This window comes from Poecile atricapillus, chromosome 6 (genome assembly GCF_030490865.1).
Source record: "Poecile atricapillus isolate bPoeAtr1 chromosome 6, bPoeAtr1.hap1, whole genome shotgun sequence".
In the NCBI taxonomy this organism is placed as follows: Eukaryota; Metazoa; Chordata; class Aves; order Passeriformes; family Paridae; genus Poecile; species Poecile atricapillus.
In genome coordinates this window covers 20,075,642-20,091,371 of record NC_081254.1, presented here as the reverse complement: position 1 = coordinate 20,091,371, position 15,730 = coordinate 20,075,642, and the positions used below count along the sequence as shown (strand labels likewise).

General features: G+C 43.9%; 1 protein-coding gene across 1 annotated transcript; it reads left to right on the top strand.

Moving 5' to 3' along the window:
* The first annotated feature begins 702 nt into the window (after positions 1–702).
* Positions 703–13,625, top strand: ANXA8L1 (annexin A8 like 1). Its single transcript, XM_058841380.1, has 13 exons — positions 703–819; positions 931–977; positions 4,295–4,385; positions 4,649–4,743; positions 5,844–5,957; positions 6,759–6,849; positions 7,472–7,551; positions 8,164–8,223; positions 8,744–8,837; positions 10,601–10,696; positions 10,935–10,993; positions 11,819–11,941; positions 13,247–13,625. Exons 2-13 carry the CDS (start codon positions 957–959, stop codon positions 13,301–13,303), a joined length of 981 nt encoding a protein of 326 aa, XP_058697363.1. The 5' UTR covers positions 703–819; positions 931–956; the 3' UTR covers positions 13,304–13,625.
* The last annotated feature ends 2,105 nt before the right edge of the window (positions 13,626–15,730 follow it).

Sequence of the window (15,730 nt, the reverse complement as noted above, 5' to 3'; positions counted from 1 at the left end):
TTTTGTTTTGAAGAAAGAAAAGTTTTGCACTCAGTTCCTAAACCTTAACATGTCACAGCAGCTACTGCAAACCCTATGACACTTAGCTGGGGTTGTCATTACTCAAACTTGTTAGCCTTGGACGTGTTGGTCCTACGTTACCCTAGAGATCATTTGTGACTCACGCTGTGGAAGTCTAGGTGTGGGATGGGGGGACCTCCTAAGTCTCTGTACAATCTGATGCTTTATGGAGCCACACTGTAAGGTGTAGGACATGGATGATGTGGAGTTTGGCTGGGTGTGTGGTTTGTTTGGTTTGGAAATTTTTTGGTTGTTTGGCTTTAAGGTATTTTTAAGAAGTTTCTGAAGGGACGTAGAGGAAGTTATGTTTCTAGAGTCCTGTTTGGCAGTGTTCCAGACTAGCAGAGATAGAAAGAGTTGGTAATAGTGAGTGGCTTGTTCAATTGTAGCTGAATTCATTTAGTCTCTTTGATGCTGAGAAATTACCTGCATGTAATTTCCATGTTGTACCTTTGCCAGAGGCCAAAATGTCAGCAGGGAAGGGCGTGTATTGGGAGAAGCAGTGGAAAAATTACAGTGAGTCAACAAGGTTGAATTTAGGCCTCCTCACAAGGGAAGCCTCGTTTATTAAGCAACTTGATCTCTTCCCTGTGAGATCATATGTGAAAAACAGGTTGAGCCATGTTTGAGGGAGTTGCCCTGTGGAATTTGTAGATAAGGATGCTTTATACCTGCGTGTGCCTGAGAGGTCAGTTACATTCTGCGGCTTCCAGAGGGAACGAGCCTCCAGAGGTGTACAGTTATTCCATTTTTCTTGTGGTAAGTTTATTGAAAAGAACTTTTGTTTCTTCCTGTCCTCCCTATGCCTCCTTTCAAATCCCTGATTCCCAAACTGTGAGGTGTGATATGTGTGGTTTTCTTCACCAACAGACCCAGGTATCACTACTGAGACCGCAATGGCGTGGTGGAAGGCCTGGGTAAGTACAGGATACACTGACACTCTGAGGGTTTTTGGCATTGTAATAAGGTAACTTATAACTTGCATCAGGCACCGTATGGGAATGAACAGTTTCCTTTAAAAATTAGCAAGACCTTTTTACTGTTTTTCTGGCTGTAAAATAGCATTCAGCACTTATTGAACAAGGAGTGTGTTGGTATGATTGCTGGCTGTAGAGAGAGGAGCAGTTCCTATCTGGATCCTCAGCTGAGAGAGGTGCAGGGGGTGTTCATGGGGAGATGGTACCATGCAACAGCAAAGTTACACAGCTGAAGTCTGCAAGCTTTTGTGGGCTCCTTGTCTGCTCCCTTGTCCTGTAGCAGTGAGTTCAGGGCACTGGCCTGTCCCCATTTTTGGTCTCCTGTTGTGCTGGCAGGCTGTGGTCACAGGGAAAGATACGGTCAAGCCACAAGGTCTGTCTTTGGTGGGTTTTTAATATTGATATAATAATGTGTCTTGAATGGCCTGTCTCTTTGCCAGGAGCCAGAAATGCTGCGTATGTTCTCTTTCAAATGCTTGTGGCTTAAAGAGGAATGTGGCAGGATGGGGAGAAGTTCATGGGGTGTGCTAAGGCAGCACCTGGGGTCTGGCTTAGGCCAGGCAGCAGGTAGCTCTGGTGATGTGCTAGCCATGGCAGCTGCCCCATCAGCCTCTGTGGGAGGCCAGATTTACTCCTAGGTCTCAAAATATTTTTGTTTTTTTTCCCCAGAAAGATTAAAATTGTGAACTTCCTTCTGAGTTTTCTCTGCCTCCCTATTTCCTTTGGAAGTTTGGTATAATAAAATAGATGTTTTTCCTGACCTTGGAGTAGCTCTCACTTAATTTTTTTTCTTTTGGATGATCTATTCTCGGTTACCCCCAAGCTGGAAATTATTTGTAAACTTAGAATGAGAAAATAAGGAGAAAAACCCTTAAACTCAACTGATCTCGTACCAGTTGGTGTGGTAGGGCGTGGAGACATGAGAAGAAAATGAGATGTCCAAAGAAGGATGGGGGGAAATTTGTTTTTTTTAAACCCTTCATAAAAAATACAATTCAAAAGCAGAAGGAATGAACAAATGTGAAATTTTCTCAGAAAATACTGACTGGAAAAAAAAAAAAAAAACCAGAACAGTAAGCCAACCTGTCCCCAGATTTCAGCTTTTTTTTAAAATAAGCCTATTGTATAGTTTTCAACATATTTTGGTAGTAAAAGTTTTATTCCTTCTTCCCTTCATTTATAGGTAAAACTTTTCACAGCCTCAGCTGTAAGGTACACTGCTTCTGCAGCTTTCATGCCAATTATTTCTATTTACATGAGCAGAAACAGCTCAAGCAGTTTCAGTTAGGGAGTTGTAGGATCAATTCAGCTGGGAAACAAGACCAAAGTGAACAGGGATTCTTTGAAAAGCTGGTGCAATTGTACTTGTGCTGCAACAACTATGTGCACAGAGAATGAGGTGCATGAGTGAGTCACAAATGTGCTACTTGAGCCAGGAAGGGCTGTAACTGTTTATCGGAATTAGTACCAAAAAAGATCATTTGTTTCCACTGCCTCCAAATGAAAGCTCAGCTTTGTACTCCCTGTTTCACTGAGTCACCAGGCACGGGTCCAGAATGTTTGGGGGTTTCTTCACAGGGCCCTTGCATGCAGCTGGAGAGGATTGATCATCCTTTTCAGAGCAAGCACGGATGGATAGTCTAACCTGCTTCCCAGGGAGCTGCGCTGGTGCTGGCCATCTTGGCAGAGGGCTAGAAAATGAGAAATTGAAATGGTCCTGCCAGCTTAGCCAAATTCTTCTAGGCCAATGCAGACTCTTAGAGGTGCAATGTCACCTTCTCTGTCACTGTTTTGTTCTGCAGTGACAGCTTCACCTCAGACTTAAACTTGCTGCTCAGTGACCATTTGGATTCAAAACTGCATCTCTTGTGAAGTTTCCTGTTGACACGGTTTGCTTGCCAGCTGCTCTTTCTGCTGGGAGCAAGGTGTGGTGGTGTCTCTGTGCTGGCTGTAAAGCAAACTTTTCCAAGTCTTGCTGATTGCTGAAGATGCTTCTCTCAATACTCCTCACTGGCTCTTGCCTGCTTGTCAGTGCTCTTGGAGCACAGCTGGCAAAGAGACCAGCATGTAAAAGTGCCAGCTGTGTGTGCTGGTTGTCTCACAAGGGAAGTCAGAGCAGAAGGGATTTGCATCATAGCAGGAAGCTGATGGGTGGCACTTGGTGGTCCATGTTATGCAAGTCAGGTGGGACAATCCTAATGCTTTCTTCTGGATCTGTAATCTCTGATTTTTATCTCACTGTGAAGCCACCCCCGTTGAAATATTTATCAGGTCATACTAATACCACTAGTTTAATATTAACCCTGCTTCTAAAAGTAAATTTATGAGAATATAGTAATTTCCAACTTAAATATCCTTGCTTCTATGAAGGAGAAAATTGTGTCTATTATTGTAATAAAGTGATGGTGGCTCTTCATGCCTATGCACCCACATATTCCCCTTATTGATAGGACCAGCTTGTGATAGGTGGGACAATATATTCAAGCCAGTTCCTTGACTATGAGCTTTATTAAATTATGCCTGGGTGCTGGTCAATGGCCCTTCTACCTTGTGGTTACTAAAATAAGTCTCAGTGTGCCCTGGGACTGGTACTGTCAGCACCTCAGGGTTTTGTTAGGAGGATTCTTGTGTAGCTGTATCTGATTCTTGGTATGGGGAAGAACATCAAATCTGCACTCCTCCAGATGGATCACTTCATTCAAAGACATCTTTTGGCCCAAATCCTTCCGGTGGAAATGCTCCCTTCTTGAATCCAGCTGTGCAGAAGTGCAGCAGCAGCTACTGAAAAAAATGGTCTGTGAGAACAAGGCTATTTCAGGACTATTCAAAAAGCTATCTAAAAACAACCCTGCCCCAACCCACTGAGAAATGCAGTACGATACAATAGCACCCACGTTATGAAGGACTGTAATTAAGGGGTGAATAGGAAAGTCCAGTCTGTTAGAGTCTGTGCTTTTTCTGCCAGACTGCCTGCTCCTCACGACACTTGCAGCACTCTCAGTCATGCTTTGGCCTTTGTGTTTCTGCTGGCAGCAAAGGCTGGTGCAGGCAGGTGGGAACAGGAAACTTGGACTCTCTTTGGGGAGAAACTTGTGTTCTCTTTTTGCTCTCCTGAGAAACTTCAGGCCAGTCTCTCCTATTTTCTGTGACTTCACCATGTGTAGGCAATTAATAGCATTAATGTACTTTTCAAATACTTTTTCTTCAGCTGATGAACACCAGTTGTGGAAAGTAGTGTATTTTTCTTCTTCTTTCAGAGTGAAGCAGAGGGCAGGTCCGTGGCAGGTACTTTAAATTTTAACGCTGCACCTGATGCTCAGATTCTGTACAAGGCCATGAAAGGGCTTGGTGAGTTGACTCCAACACCATATGTAAATTCTATATTCTTGTAATTGCTAAGTTGAAATCCATTCCTTATGATATTTGCATCCAGAGATAACACTTCTTTTTTACTGTGAAAAACTAATATTAAAGTTTCCTCAGTGTCCCCTTAAACTTCTACACAAAGGCAATGAACTAGGCAAGGTTGTCTGAATATTCAGATTGGGATTTTGGACCAGTCCCAATTTATTCTGTGCACTGTATTTATGATTTATTGTTGCTTTCCACAGGGACCGATGAACAAGCTATAATTGATGTCCTAACCAAGAGGAGCAATCTGCAGCGTCAAGAGATTGCCAAATCCTTCAAAGCACAGTTTGGAAAGGTTCTTTCAAAACAAAGCCATATTCAATCACTGGTTCACTGCATGCAGGATGTAGTAAATGGGGATACAGTTCAATCTGAAAGGATGATGCAAACAATATGCAGCTCTTCTACAAATAAGTAGAAATAAGACTAATATCTATTTATAAGGCCTGCAATGAATGTGTAAAATTAATTTTTAAGCAGAAAAAAATGTTTTTCTCCTAAAGATTTAATATTCTTAAAACACATTTTGACCAGAAATACTTTTTAAAAATCAGTTTTAATTTAAAGTGAAGTTTCTTATTGATTTGAAGCTGTAACAAAAAATGATACCCATCTAAGTGACATGTTGAGTAAAATATTGGTTTGTTTCAGGCCTTTTTAAATGTCAAAAAAGTTCAATTTAAAGACTTATTTAATTACATTTGTTTGGAAATTCCATGGCTGTTGACAACTGTGTTTTCCTTTGTCTCTCTTTGTTTCTTTGATAAAATCTTACTTTTATTGGGAAAATTTTTTCACCAGCAGACTGTACCCTCAGCCCTGCTGTGGAGTCTCCAGTGATCCTTGCTGGAAAGGGGACTGCCATGCAAAAGCCCAAGAAAGGGAAGCAAATATGGGGGTGGTGGGTATGGAACAATGACTAAATAGAACACTTGCATCCCACTAAAAGGGGGTCATAGTCTAGGAAAACCTGCATTATAATGAAAGAGAATTTTGAAGTGTATCTTCAAGCAGACTGCATTCCTGATTCTGTAAATGTCCTGGGTGCAAATTTATATGCAGGCTTTGGGAATAACTCTCTCTGAGCTGCACCCTTGCTCAATGCAAGGCCTTCAGCTACCTGGTTCTGCTCACTGAGTTAAGCAGGGTGGAGGAAGATTTGCTATGGGTTTGATTATTGAGAAAGCTCGAATATCAAGAAAACAGGAAATGTGTAAGCACCTAGACAAATCCCATTTTGGAGTTAGGTGGCTTTTTCAGTCCCAAGACCTTTTTTAATGAACTATCAACAATGGTGTAATTCAGCTTTGTTACCTGGGCCATGGGGATGAAAGCAGCATGTGCAGCAAAAGGTGAGGCTGTTTATGTAACCATGTGATGATGCACATTTAACAGGATCTGATTGAAAGCCTGAAGTCTGAACTGAGTGGCAACTTTGAGAGGCTCATTGTAGCGCTCATGTACTCCCCATTCAAGTATGATGCCAAGGAGCTGTATGATGCCATGAAGGTAAGCAAATTGCATGCTGATATTTAAGTAGTAGCACAAATACAGTGCTAATTTCCTGCAGTTGTGCAAGTGTTAATAACTGGACTGTTACATGGTTAAGTTTGTTATTAGCAGTAGCCTTTGAGAAATACTTAATTGTACTAGTAATATTGTGGGGGGAAATGCTGCTTAAATATTTACGGTTATAAGAAAGTTTCTGTACATATGTGACTCAGAGAGCCTGGGAAGGCAACAACAAAATTGAATTCACACCCAGACCTGCTGCCCTGATGCCCCTTGGGGCTGAGCCATGAAACCTTTAAGGAATCAAGGAGTGGTGGTGCAAGGGCCAAGCTGGGGTTGGCTGGGATCCTACCTACTGATAATGTATCTTTACAAGTTTCAGATGCAGAACAGAGTGGTCTGTTCAAATGGTATGAAGATGGACTGACTAGCCAAGCACTGGTCTCCCTGCATCCCTCTAATGTTCTCTACCGTCAAAAATCTGACTCCAGAAAAGCATTGCAGAAATGTAGGCCAAAAAAAAAAAAATAATAATTATAATAATAAAAAAAAATCATCCTTTGTAAAGGATAAAATCATCCTTTATAAATTATGCACCTCGGTAAAAGAAACCATGTTCAACCCAAATGTGTTTTGTGTCTCCAGCTTTCATCACGACGGTTCCTTGCAGCTCAGCACACAGCCTGACACTGCTGCCGTCCAACTCCTGCCTTCACCATACTTCTCTAGCAGTAAATCACCCTCCATGACTAGATGCCTTTCTCCACCTTTATTTCTCCACCGTGTTTTCTATTATAGGGTGTGGGAACGAGGGAAAGTGTCATCATAGAGATCCTGGCATCTCGGACAAAAGCGCAGATCAAGGAGATAATCAAGGCGTACAAAGAAGGTAAGTGCCTGGGGGCTCAGACTTCTGTAGTCAGAAGGAACGCTGTTCTGTAGTCAACAGGGACGCTGTTACCAGCTAGCACTGTCAGCAAGAAAATGGTTTTTCTAAAAGCATTTAACTCCAAAAGCAATGTAACTCTCCTTTCAGCTGGCAGACAAAACATAGCTATGCTGAGAGAATTTGAAAATCCCTTTCTAGGACTTCATTCAGCTGCAGCAAAGGGACAGCAAATCACAAATTTGGTTCAGTTTGGCTACAGAGTATTGTCAGAACATAAACAAAACTATAGCTGTGCATTTGGCTTCTCTCCCCATTGAAGAGATGGGAGATTATCAAATATGTATTTGGAAATAGTTTATCTTGTTTATCCCTTCAGCTATACCTCTAAAATTAGCTCTGGGTTTATTTCTTGGACATTGGGGACCCAGTGACTCAGCTGGACGCAAATGCTGACCTGGGTATTGCAGAGAGTGTGAGCTGCTCTCAGCTCTGGCTTTTCCCTTAATAACCCTCTTGCCCAGTGTCAGGTTATTGTGTGTGCTTGGGTCACTGATAATATCTTGACTGTATCACCTAAATAAGTAACAAATCCTTCCCTTGTCCTTCTCTTTCCCTCGGGTAGAATACGGTTCTGATCTGGAACAAGACATAAAATCGGAAACAAGTGGCTACTTGGAGCAGATTCTGGTTTGCCTTCTTCAGGTAATGCTAGAGAAGAGAATTGAGGGTGTAAAGGTCTTCACGTTTTTCTCTTCTTCTTGGGAGAAGACATGCTAAAGGAGAGCCAGTACAGCCATGATCACCAGATAAACTGCAGACAACCATGTCACTTGGACTGGATCTGTTTCAGCTTTGATGTGACTGAAACAGGGAAATCTCCCTCCCTTAGCAGCAGTAAGAGAGCTGGGAACGTACAGCCAGCTCTGCTGCAGAGACACCTCCCTTTCACATGTGTGTAAAGCCACTGTACTCTGCAAGGGCTTTAAGAAACAGTGCCCCTCCACTAGGAGTCACTACTTTTCCAGGGTCTGTGCCCTCAATGCCAAGTGCATTTACCATACCACATTTTTTGAATTCTCCTGTCTGGTAGCAGAGTAACTGAGCAACTTTTTACTCTGCTTCGTACCACTGATTTCAGCACCTTTCAGTGAAGGAGTTAGCACTTGTGCTGGCTGAAGTATTACTGCTTGAGTACTCTGCAGAAATAAATAACTGAGAGGATAATTGATCTTTGCTCAGAATTAATGATCTGATCCTTATTTTTGGAAGAATCTTCATGAGACAAAATTGTTACCTTTCTTTTTCTGCTCACAGGGTGAGAGGGACAATGCCACCCTCTATGTGGACAATGCCCTGGCTCTTCAGGATGCAGAGGTACTCTCAAATACCTGTGATCACTGACATGCCTGCATTTCCACCTTCCTTCAGAGAACTTCAGAGTGCTTCAGTGTCAGCAGGGGGTTGGAGTCACAATAATTTAGAGTGGGGTTATCCTTAAGTAACTTGAGGTTTTCCAATTTTGCCTGCACTGCTGAGCTCTGCCATTCCAAAGAGGAGTGATGAGGCCTGGGCTTTGGCTCGGCTGCTTTTGATATGTGAAAGAATATGGGCATGGTGGAGTGGAAGAGGAGAGAAAAGGGAGGAAACCTCAAGCGTATTGTTGGCTGTTCCAGAAGCTGCTGCAGGAGGGGTAGAAAGGATGGAGATAGTGGATGTTCCACTTTGTCTCAAAGACAGTAGGGTTTTCATAATCAACCGTTCCAAGAGACTCTGGTTCACATGGTGGTTTCAACTACTCCAAACCCCTGTACCCCAGCCACACCTTCAGCCAAACTGTTTCTTTCCCAGCTGCACACACAGAACAGCTCACTAACGACTGTGTGTGAAATTACAGACTCTCTATGCTGCTGGAGAGAAGATACGGGGCACTGATGAGATCCAGTTCATCACCATCTTGTGCAAAAGGAGTGCCACACATTTAATGAAAGGTATGGAGCAGAGCCCACACTGCATCACTACACCCCCAAGCCTCCAAAATCAGAAATCAGCCTAGCCAAGAAGAGGCAGGGCTATAGATGAGAGACATGGGTGGTCTGAAGTAAGTACCTGAGCCTGTTTTTTAATTCCTGGTCACCCAGTCATCAAAAACTGCCAGCAGATTTTGTGAAAGATTATGATGATTTAGTTCTGCTGAAAATCAAGTGCCTTATCTAGGAGTCACTATACAGTGGTGATAACTGGATAGTTGTTTTCATAAATCCAGGGAGTGAGTGAGTCCCATCCTAATTATGTAGGAGCATGTGGTGAACAGACGCATCTCCTTGGATGTGGGTTCCACTGGGGGAAAAATATATATATATATATTTAAAAACAGCTGGTTATTATTCAGTGCTGGAGAATCACAGGGTGCAGCCTGCATTTCTGCCCCAGGTCCTTTTGAGGGCATCAGAGGCTGCTGGGAGGGAAGACACAAGCCCTGCTCCAGCTGAGACCTCAGCTCCCCACTGTCCGTGCAGCAGAGACCAAACCTTGTCACTTCAAGGCTTTTGAAGCATAACAGACTTTGTTATGTTGGCAGAATTTAAGCATATTAAGTACTGTGTGCATCAGGTGGACCTAAACTAATAAATTTAGCCTGGGATAAACTAGGTGTGCCTGAACTTTTTCCAAGCTGAAGTCCTCTGAGGCTGTTTCTATGTCCTGGAAGTCAGCTCCCCCTTGTGTTTCAAATTCAATCTCCCAGGGTCACTTAAAAAATAAACAAGACAAACAAACAAAAATATGTGGTCTCTATAGAATTTGTCTGTATCTGTCTTTAATAATTTCATTTTATCCTGTTGTGATATTGCAACCAGTCTTTGGAACCTACTGTGGCACCAAGCAAGTTTTTCTGTACTACGGCCACCTGTAGCTATTTGTCTTGAAAATCTGAGTGTAATTATTGCAGCTTTTAATTATTTTTTTTAATAGAAGGAGTAGGTTTGAGTTGAGAAGTTTGTATCCATCTGTTTGTTCTGTATTCCATTTCCCCAAAGTGTCTTGAGTGTCGATGATCTTGGATGCAGAGCAAAGTTTCTTAAGATGTCTCTTGCATTACACAGCAGTTTTCCTTCTTTGTTAGTCCTAGAAAGCTAAGAATAGAAACAGATATCTGTGTTTCTGAGCCTTGGAGTATCCAAAGTGTGTATAAGGCAAGCAATGAACCTGTTGCTGAGCTTTTGTTACTGTGGGAACTCAAATATCTTGGAATCTACACCTGTGTTTTGCTCATCTTTTCTTGGTTGTTAATATTTTAAATTGTGGTTGAAATAATAAGTTTCCCCAAATGGTGTTGTCATAATTTTAAAGTCCATGGGCTGTGAGCTGCATAGATTTAAGATGTTTTTATTTTGGCTCCTGGAGCTAATGACATCACAACCACAAAACCAAAGGTGTGCCTAACTTTGTTGTCTGCTTTATTTCTGTGGTTAAAGACAGCGATGAAGGGTCAGATTTCCACATAAACTTGAGGTGACTGAAATTGTCAGAAGTCAAGGAATTAAGAACCATCAATGGTTTGGCTTTTTGTAAATGTTAACATCCATCTTTATAGCTGATTTCTGATGTTGACTAAGCCTCCTGAAGCTGGTGCAAATGCGGCCATTGCTTGTCTGTGTTCATATTGCCACACAAATAATGCCTGTAAATATTGGGCACAAAATGCCTCGAGGGTTACTTGGTAAAAAATATAAGTTCTTTGTCTTTCAAACAGTGTTTGAAGAATACCAGAAATTGGCTGGTAAGAGCATAGAAGACTCTATCAAGAGTGAAACTCGTGGTTCACTTGAGGATGCCATGCTGGCTATTGGTAAGTGGTGACCTTTCCCTTTGTTTTGTCAGAGTCTGCTGCCTTTTCTTCTGCAGTAGCTGACTTATATTAGATGGATCTACTTTATAAAGATATATGGTAGGAAGAATTTGGTACCTATTGGGCAATAAACTCAGATTCAGGAGCACACTGAATTAATGGGAAGCATGTAAGATCTCAGTCCTTCCTGCCCTGGGCTGGTACCATTGACTCTTACTGAGCTTTTTTGTATGCCTAGTGAAATGCACCAGGAACATCCGTTGCTACTTTGCAGAAAAGCTGTACAATGCTTTAAAGGTAAGACTCTTCATTCCACACACTGGTTTTCATACTAACTTAACTTGTAACCTGGCTTCCACCAATTCAAAGTAGAAGAGTCAAGGTTTTGGTGAAATTCAGCAGGTTTAGTGCAATTGTTGCAAGTAATAGCAGAATCCTTTCAAACGCTTTGAGTAGAAAAGTACCCTTTAAGCTCAAGATAACAAGGGAGTCTGCCTTTTCTGGCTTAAGAGTCTGCAAGAAGCCCGGCCTCACTTCCTGGAACACAGACAAAACTTCTGGAAGAGGCTTTTCTATGAGGCTGTTTATAGTGAAGACTGTTTATGGGATAGACTGGAACACAATATTTTCTTTTTAGGAAGCGATTCTCTTAATGGCAGTATAAAATGAGTGTTTCAAATGGGGGACACATAAGGTATTTGCAGATTGTGCTCCTGTATTACTTAACTGGTATGTACAAGATATCAGCTCTCCAAACCATTTGGAAAGCTGAGATAGCTGTTTTGTTATGAGTGCGATCTTAATTTTTCTGTGAGTGATTGAACAATATTGGTTGAAGCCAAGCACTGCCTGGGTGATGCTGCAGAAGGACAGTGTATTCAATGCCAACTCCCACCTCTGTAGCATGTTTGCTTTTGCATTTGACACGTGCAAAACTTGTGGTGTTGGCAGTGGCCCCTGGGAGGGGTGTGAGGGTGGGCCCTCCAGAAAGAGATGCAGATGTTCCACAGAACAGGTGCCAAGTGCTGTTTGAAAGCTGACTCCTCCTGCCCTGGACTAGTGTGCATAACTTACCCTTTGAACACCCAGCAACACCACAGACTGATGTATCTGTTATTCCAGGGGGCTGGCACTGATGATGGGACTCTGATAAGGGTGCTTGTTTCCCGAAGTGAAGTTGACCTAAATCTTATAAAGCCTGAATTCAAGCGTATTGCAGGGAAGCCTCTCTCCGCTATGATTTTGGTAAGCAGAATCTTGATATGATGGTTCTCAGCCGTTACATGTATTCCTAATCTTTCCAGCACTGTGGGATGCTTCCATGGTTGTTTGCAGTTACATTTCTGCTATGATCATGGCTCTCCTTCACTAGGCCTGTTCACAGTCATGTCCTTGAGAGACACATGTGTCTGAAAGGTGAGTCAGTATGCTATCTGTAAGAGACTCTTGGACAAAGCAGACCCAAGGAGCCACTGCACTAGGATTTTCATGGAGCAGTCTCTGTATTCATGTACTGCATGACATCCTAGATGAATCTAAATTAAATTAATCATTCCTGTTACCCCTATCCCACACTGCTGCACCATTTTCTCCTCTCTCTCTGCCATCCTTAACTACCTCAAGTCAGTGCCATCCATATACATCAAAATACTGCTGGGGTATTTTGTTCCCTTTCCTGTTGTTTGAGGTTTTTTAGCTTTCTTATCCCAGGTGAAAGCCTGGTCTACACTGTGATGAGACAGGTTCAGAAACTGAACCTTTTCAAGGCTTGTTGTAGCATTTGAGTCTCAGCTCTGACTGAATGTGCCTCCCCTGTTAGTGCTGAAATGCTGTGTTTTACCATTTGTCCTAAGGACTTTGTGACATTCCTCTGCTCCTGTACAAATGGCACAGAAGCCCTGTCCTTAGCAGTCCCTATGGGAAGTCTGGTTCTGTAATGAAGGGCCTTTCTTATAATTGACACTGTCAGTGTCTGTCATGTTCATTAATGACCAGTCTTCAAGGGTCTGTACAGAATATTCATTCCTTCTGAGAAGTGGAACTAGCTTTACACCCATCACCACAAAACATTCAAGGAGAAGAATTTTTTTTTACCTAGTGAATATTTTGTGTAGTGCTTCTAGACCAAAATGACCACATTTGTGGCTCTTTTATAAATGCCATGTATCAGTGCTAACTAGTGCCTTTTCCTTTCATGTAGGGAAGAGGTGCTACATGAATACCCAAAATCTGAACACAACAGGTTTGCTTGCTGTCATTTGTGCTGACTTTGTGCTGCTCTGTTGGACAGAGCCTTGATCAATTGCTCACCTGCATTCCAAAGGAAAAAACTGGACTTGATAAATGTTATTTCAGGTGGTAGCTACAAGCCTCATTTCTCCGTTCGCTTTTGATGGTGTGTCAGCTGGCAGCAACTCTGCTGAAGTCTGGCTTGCTCTTTCCAAAGTCCTTTTCCTGTGTGGGCACATTCCACAGTCTGACAATGTCAGCACTTGGAGAGTGCAGAGGAACTCCCATACTCACCTTTTTTTTAATATTTTCTCCTGTCAGGAGGACACCAGCGGCGACTACAAGACAGCCTTGATGAACCTCTGTGGCAGTGACTGACAGACTCTGGGAGGAAGATGTTGAAAGGGATACAGAGAGAAGATTAACAGTGAACAAGGGTCTGAAAATGTGCTTGTAGAAAATCTCTCCATTGATCCAAGAGGGGGTGAAAAGAAGATCAAATTAATGGCTGAGGTATCCAAAGCTCTCTGAAGGATGTGGATGCTCATTACACATTGAATGCTATCCACTTCCCAAATAGTTTTTCAAACACAAGGGGGAAGGTTAATTTCTTGTTTCCATTTTATTCTTTGGCGTTTTCCTTCTATTTTAATCCATTGTGAAGGATGGCACTTTGACATGGAATTAAAGGTTCTTTTAAATGCTCTAGAGCTGTTTCACAAGTCTGAACAACCCTACAAAGCTTGGGCTGCCCTGAAGCTGTGCTAATTTCACCAAAACCAGCTGGTAGAGCGGGGCCATTTGATGCTTGCAGGATGTGTCTGGAAGGAGTCCCAGATACTAATGAGGCTTTAGGGCATGGGTCAGAAGGAGAATTTAGTGCCAGAGGCAGTAGTTTAGCGGCCTTATCTGCATAACTTCACAGGGAGCTCCCCAAGGAGCAGTGAATGGCAGAGCCAAGCTGGCTGCAAGCATGTGAAAGTTGAAGGCTGTGTGCCTAATTTATTTCTTGCTTGTCTGTTGGGGAAGACCAGCAAGTTCAGATGCCCACATCAGTGTCAGACCATGAGGGAATCAAAACTGGCATGGATGATTCGGTTTTGGTGAACACAGGATGCTCTGCCCATGGGAGCAGACCTGTTTCTGCTTCTAGTGTCACAGTAACTTCACAGCAGTCAGTGGACTCCCTCCAAAATTGCCTCCAACCCCCATGGCTGCACCACCAGGGTGCTGAGTGAAGCCCCATATGTGGACAGTGACACAGAGAGAACAGACTGAGAAGTTTGGGTCTGCCTCGACCACTGGTTCTCCACACTTAAAGCAGTCCTTTAAATGTGCAGTTAAAAAGCCTTTCAGTAAATGTGTTCAGTGAAGGGGCTTTTCTGATCAAACGGGTGAACTTCTTGGCTGAGGGGTGCTCCCTTCCTTGCGCTGCTGAGATTGGCAGGAATCAGTGGCACGAGAGTGGCAAGTTCAAAAGGTCTTGGTGAGTCCAGGACGCAGACAAAGGCGCTGGGGTCAGGGTATCAACACTTCTCAAGTGAACACAAAGAGAAGGTTTCAGTCTCTGCCCCTTAAAGTGCTTGTCTTTTCAGTGATATCCCAGTTTCTTGCCTGGTCTCTAGGCTGAGCATCAAGGTGGGCGTTTCTTCTCTCAGTTTTTGAGGGACATGGGCAGGCTACAGGCGCCAAAGGACAAGGACCCGCACGTCTCTTCTGATGATCAAAGCACCCCACCTGGTTTTTCACAGTCCCCTGTTCTGATTGACACCGGTGACCGGGCTTACCTGTTTCGTTTTAGTTTGGCTGTTTTGAGTCGGTTCGGGCCTGCGAGTGCCGCGGCGAAAGCCGTGCTTACACCCCCCTCTGCTGGGGGACCGGCGGCGGCACCGGCTATCCCGGGCACATCCCGGGCACACGGGGCATCCCGGGAACCCGGGGCATCCCGGGCACACGGGGCATCCCGGGGCATCCCGGGCACACGGGGCATCCCGGGCACACGGGGCATCCCGGGCACCCGGAGCATCCCGGGCATCCTGCGCGCAGCCCGGTGGCGATTCGCCGTCCCGAGAATCCCGTGCATCCCGGCTCACCGCCTATCATGTGCTCACCGCTCATCCCGGGGCATCCCGGGGCACCCCGGGCCCGGCATCCGGCAGAGCCAAGAGGAACGGGTGGGGTTTCCCCCCTTCCCCCTTCCCTCTCTCGCACAGGGGACACGTTCCTGTCCCCTCGGGCAGCCAGCTCGGCTGCTCTCAGCCCAGAGCCCTCGGCATGGCTACGGGCTCTGCAGCAAGGCACTCCTCTGGCCAGAGCCTTGTGAGCGGGTTTTACTGAAAGGATGAGCCATTCTGGTGTGTTTGGGGAACTATTTTGGAAAGGCCAAATGGGAATTTGTGTCTGCCTGAGCGAAGAACAGGAGTGATTTACACTGCTGCACCCACAACTCCTCTGTTTCCTGGAGCTGGACTGGCAGCAAGTGAAAAGCAATCCCAGCTTTGAGGGACCTAAAGTCTGACTAGAAAAGCCTAATGAAAGCTCAGCTCTTCAAGCTATTTTAGTTCAGAGTTGTGTGACGATTTCACTACAACATTTGTGTTTATATCACCCCAGAGCTCCCGTTATTGTTATTATTATCAGGTTACTCAGGTCAGAGGTTGGCTTTTCTTCCTGGCCTGTGCTTAGCAGAGTGGGTATGGATTAGAGCTGTTTCACTGTGATTGCGATCCCAATTTATTACTAACAGCTTGGGAGATGTAAAGTGAGTTGCCAGAATGCTCAGAGGAGATCAGTAGTAAAGCTGGA

Coding starts and splice junctions, on each gene's coding strand:
- ANXA8L1 (XM_058841380.1), top strand. CDS start 957: ATGGCGTGGTGGAAGGCCTGG. Junction 978..4,294: donor TGGCGTGGTGGAAGGCCTGG/GTAAGTACAGGA, acceptor TTCTTCTTTCAG/AGTGAAGCAGAGGGCAGGTC. Junction 4,386..4,648: donor CAAGGCCATGAAAGGGCTTG/GTGAGTTGACTC, acceptor TGCTTTCCACAG/GGACCGATGAACAAGCTATA.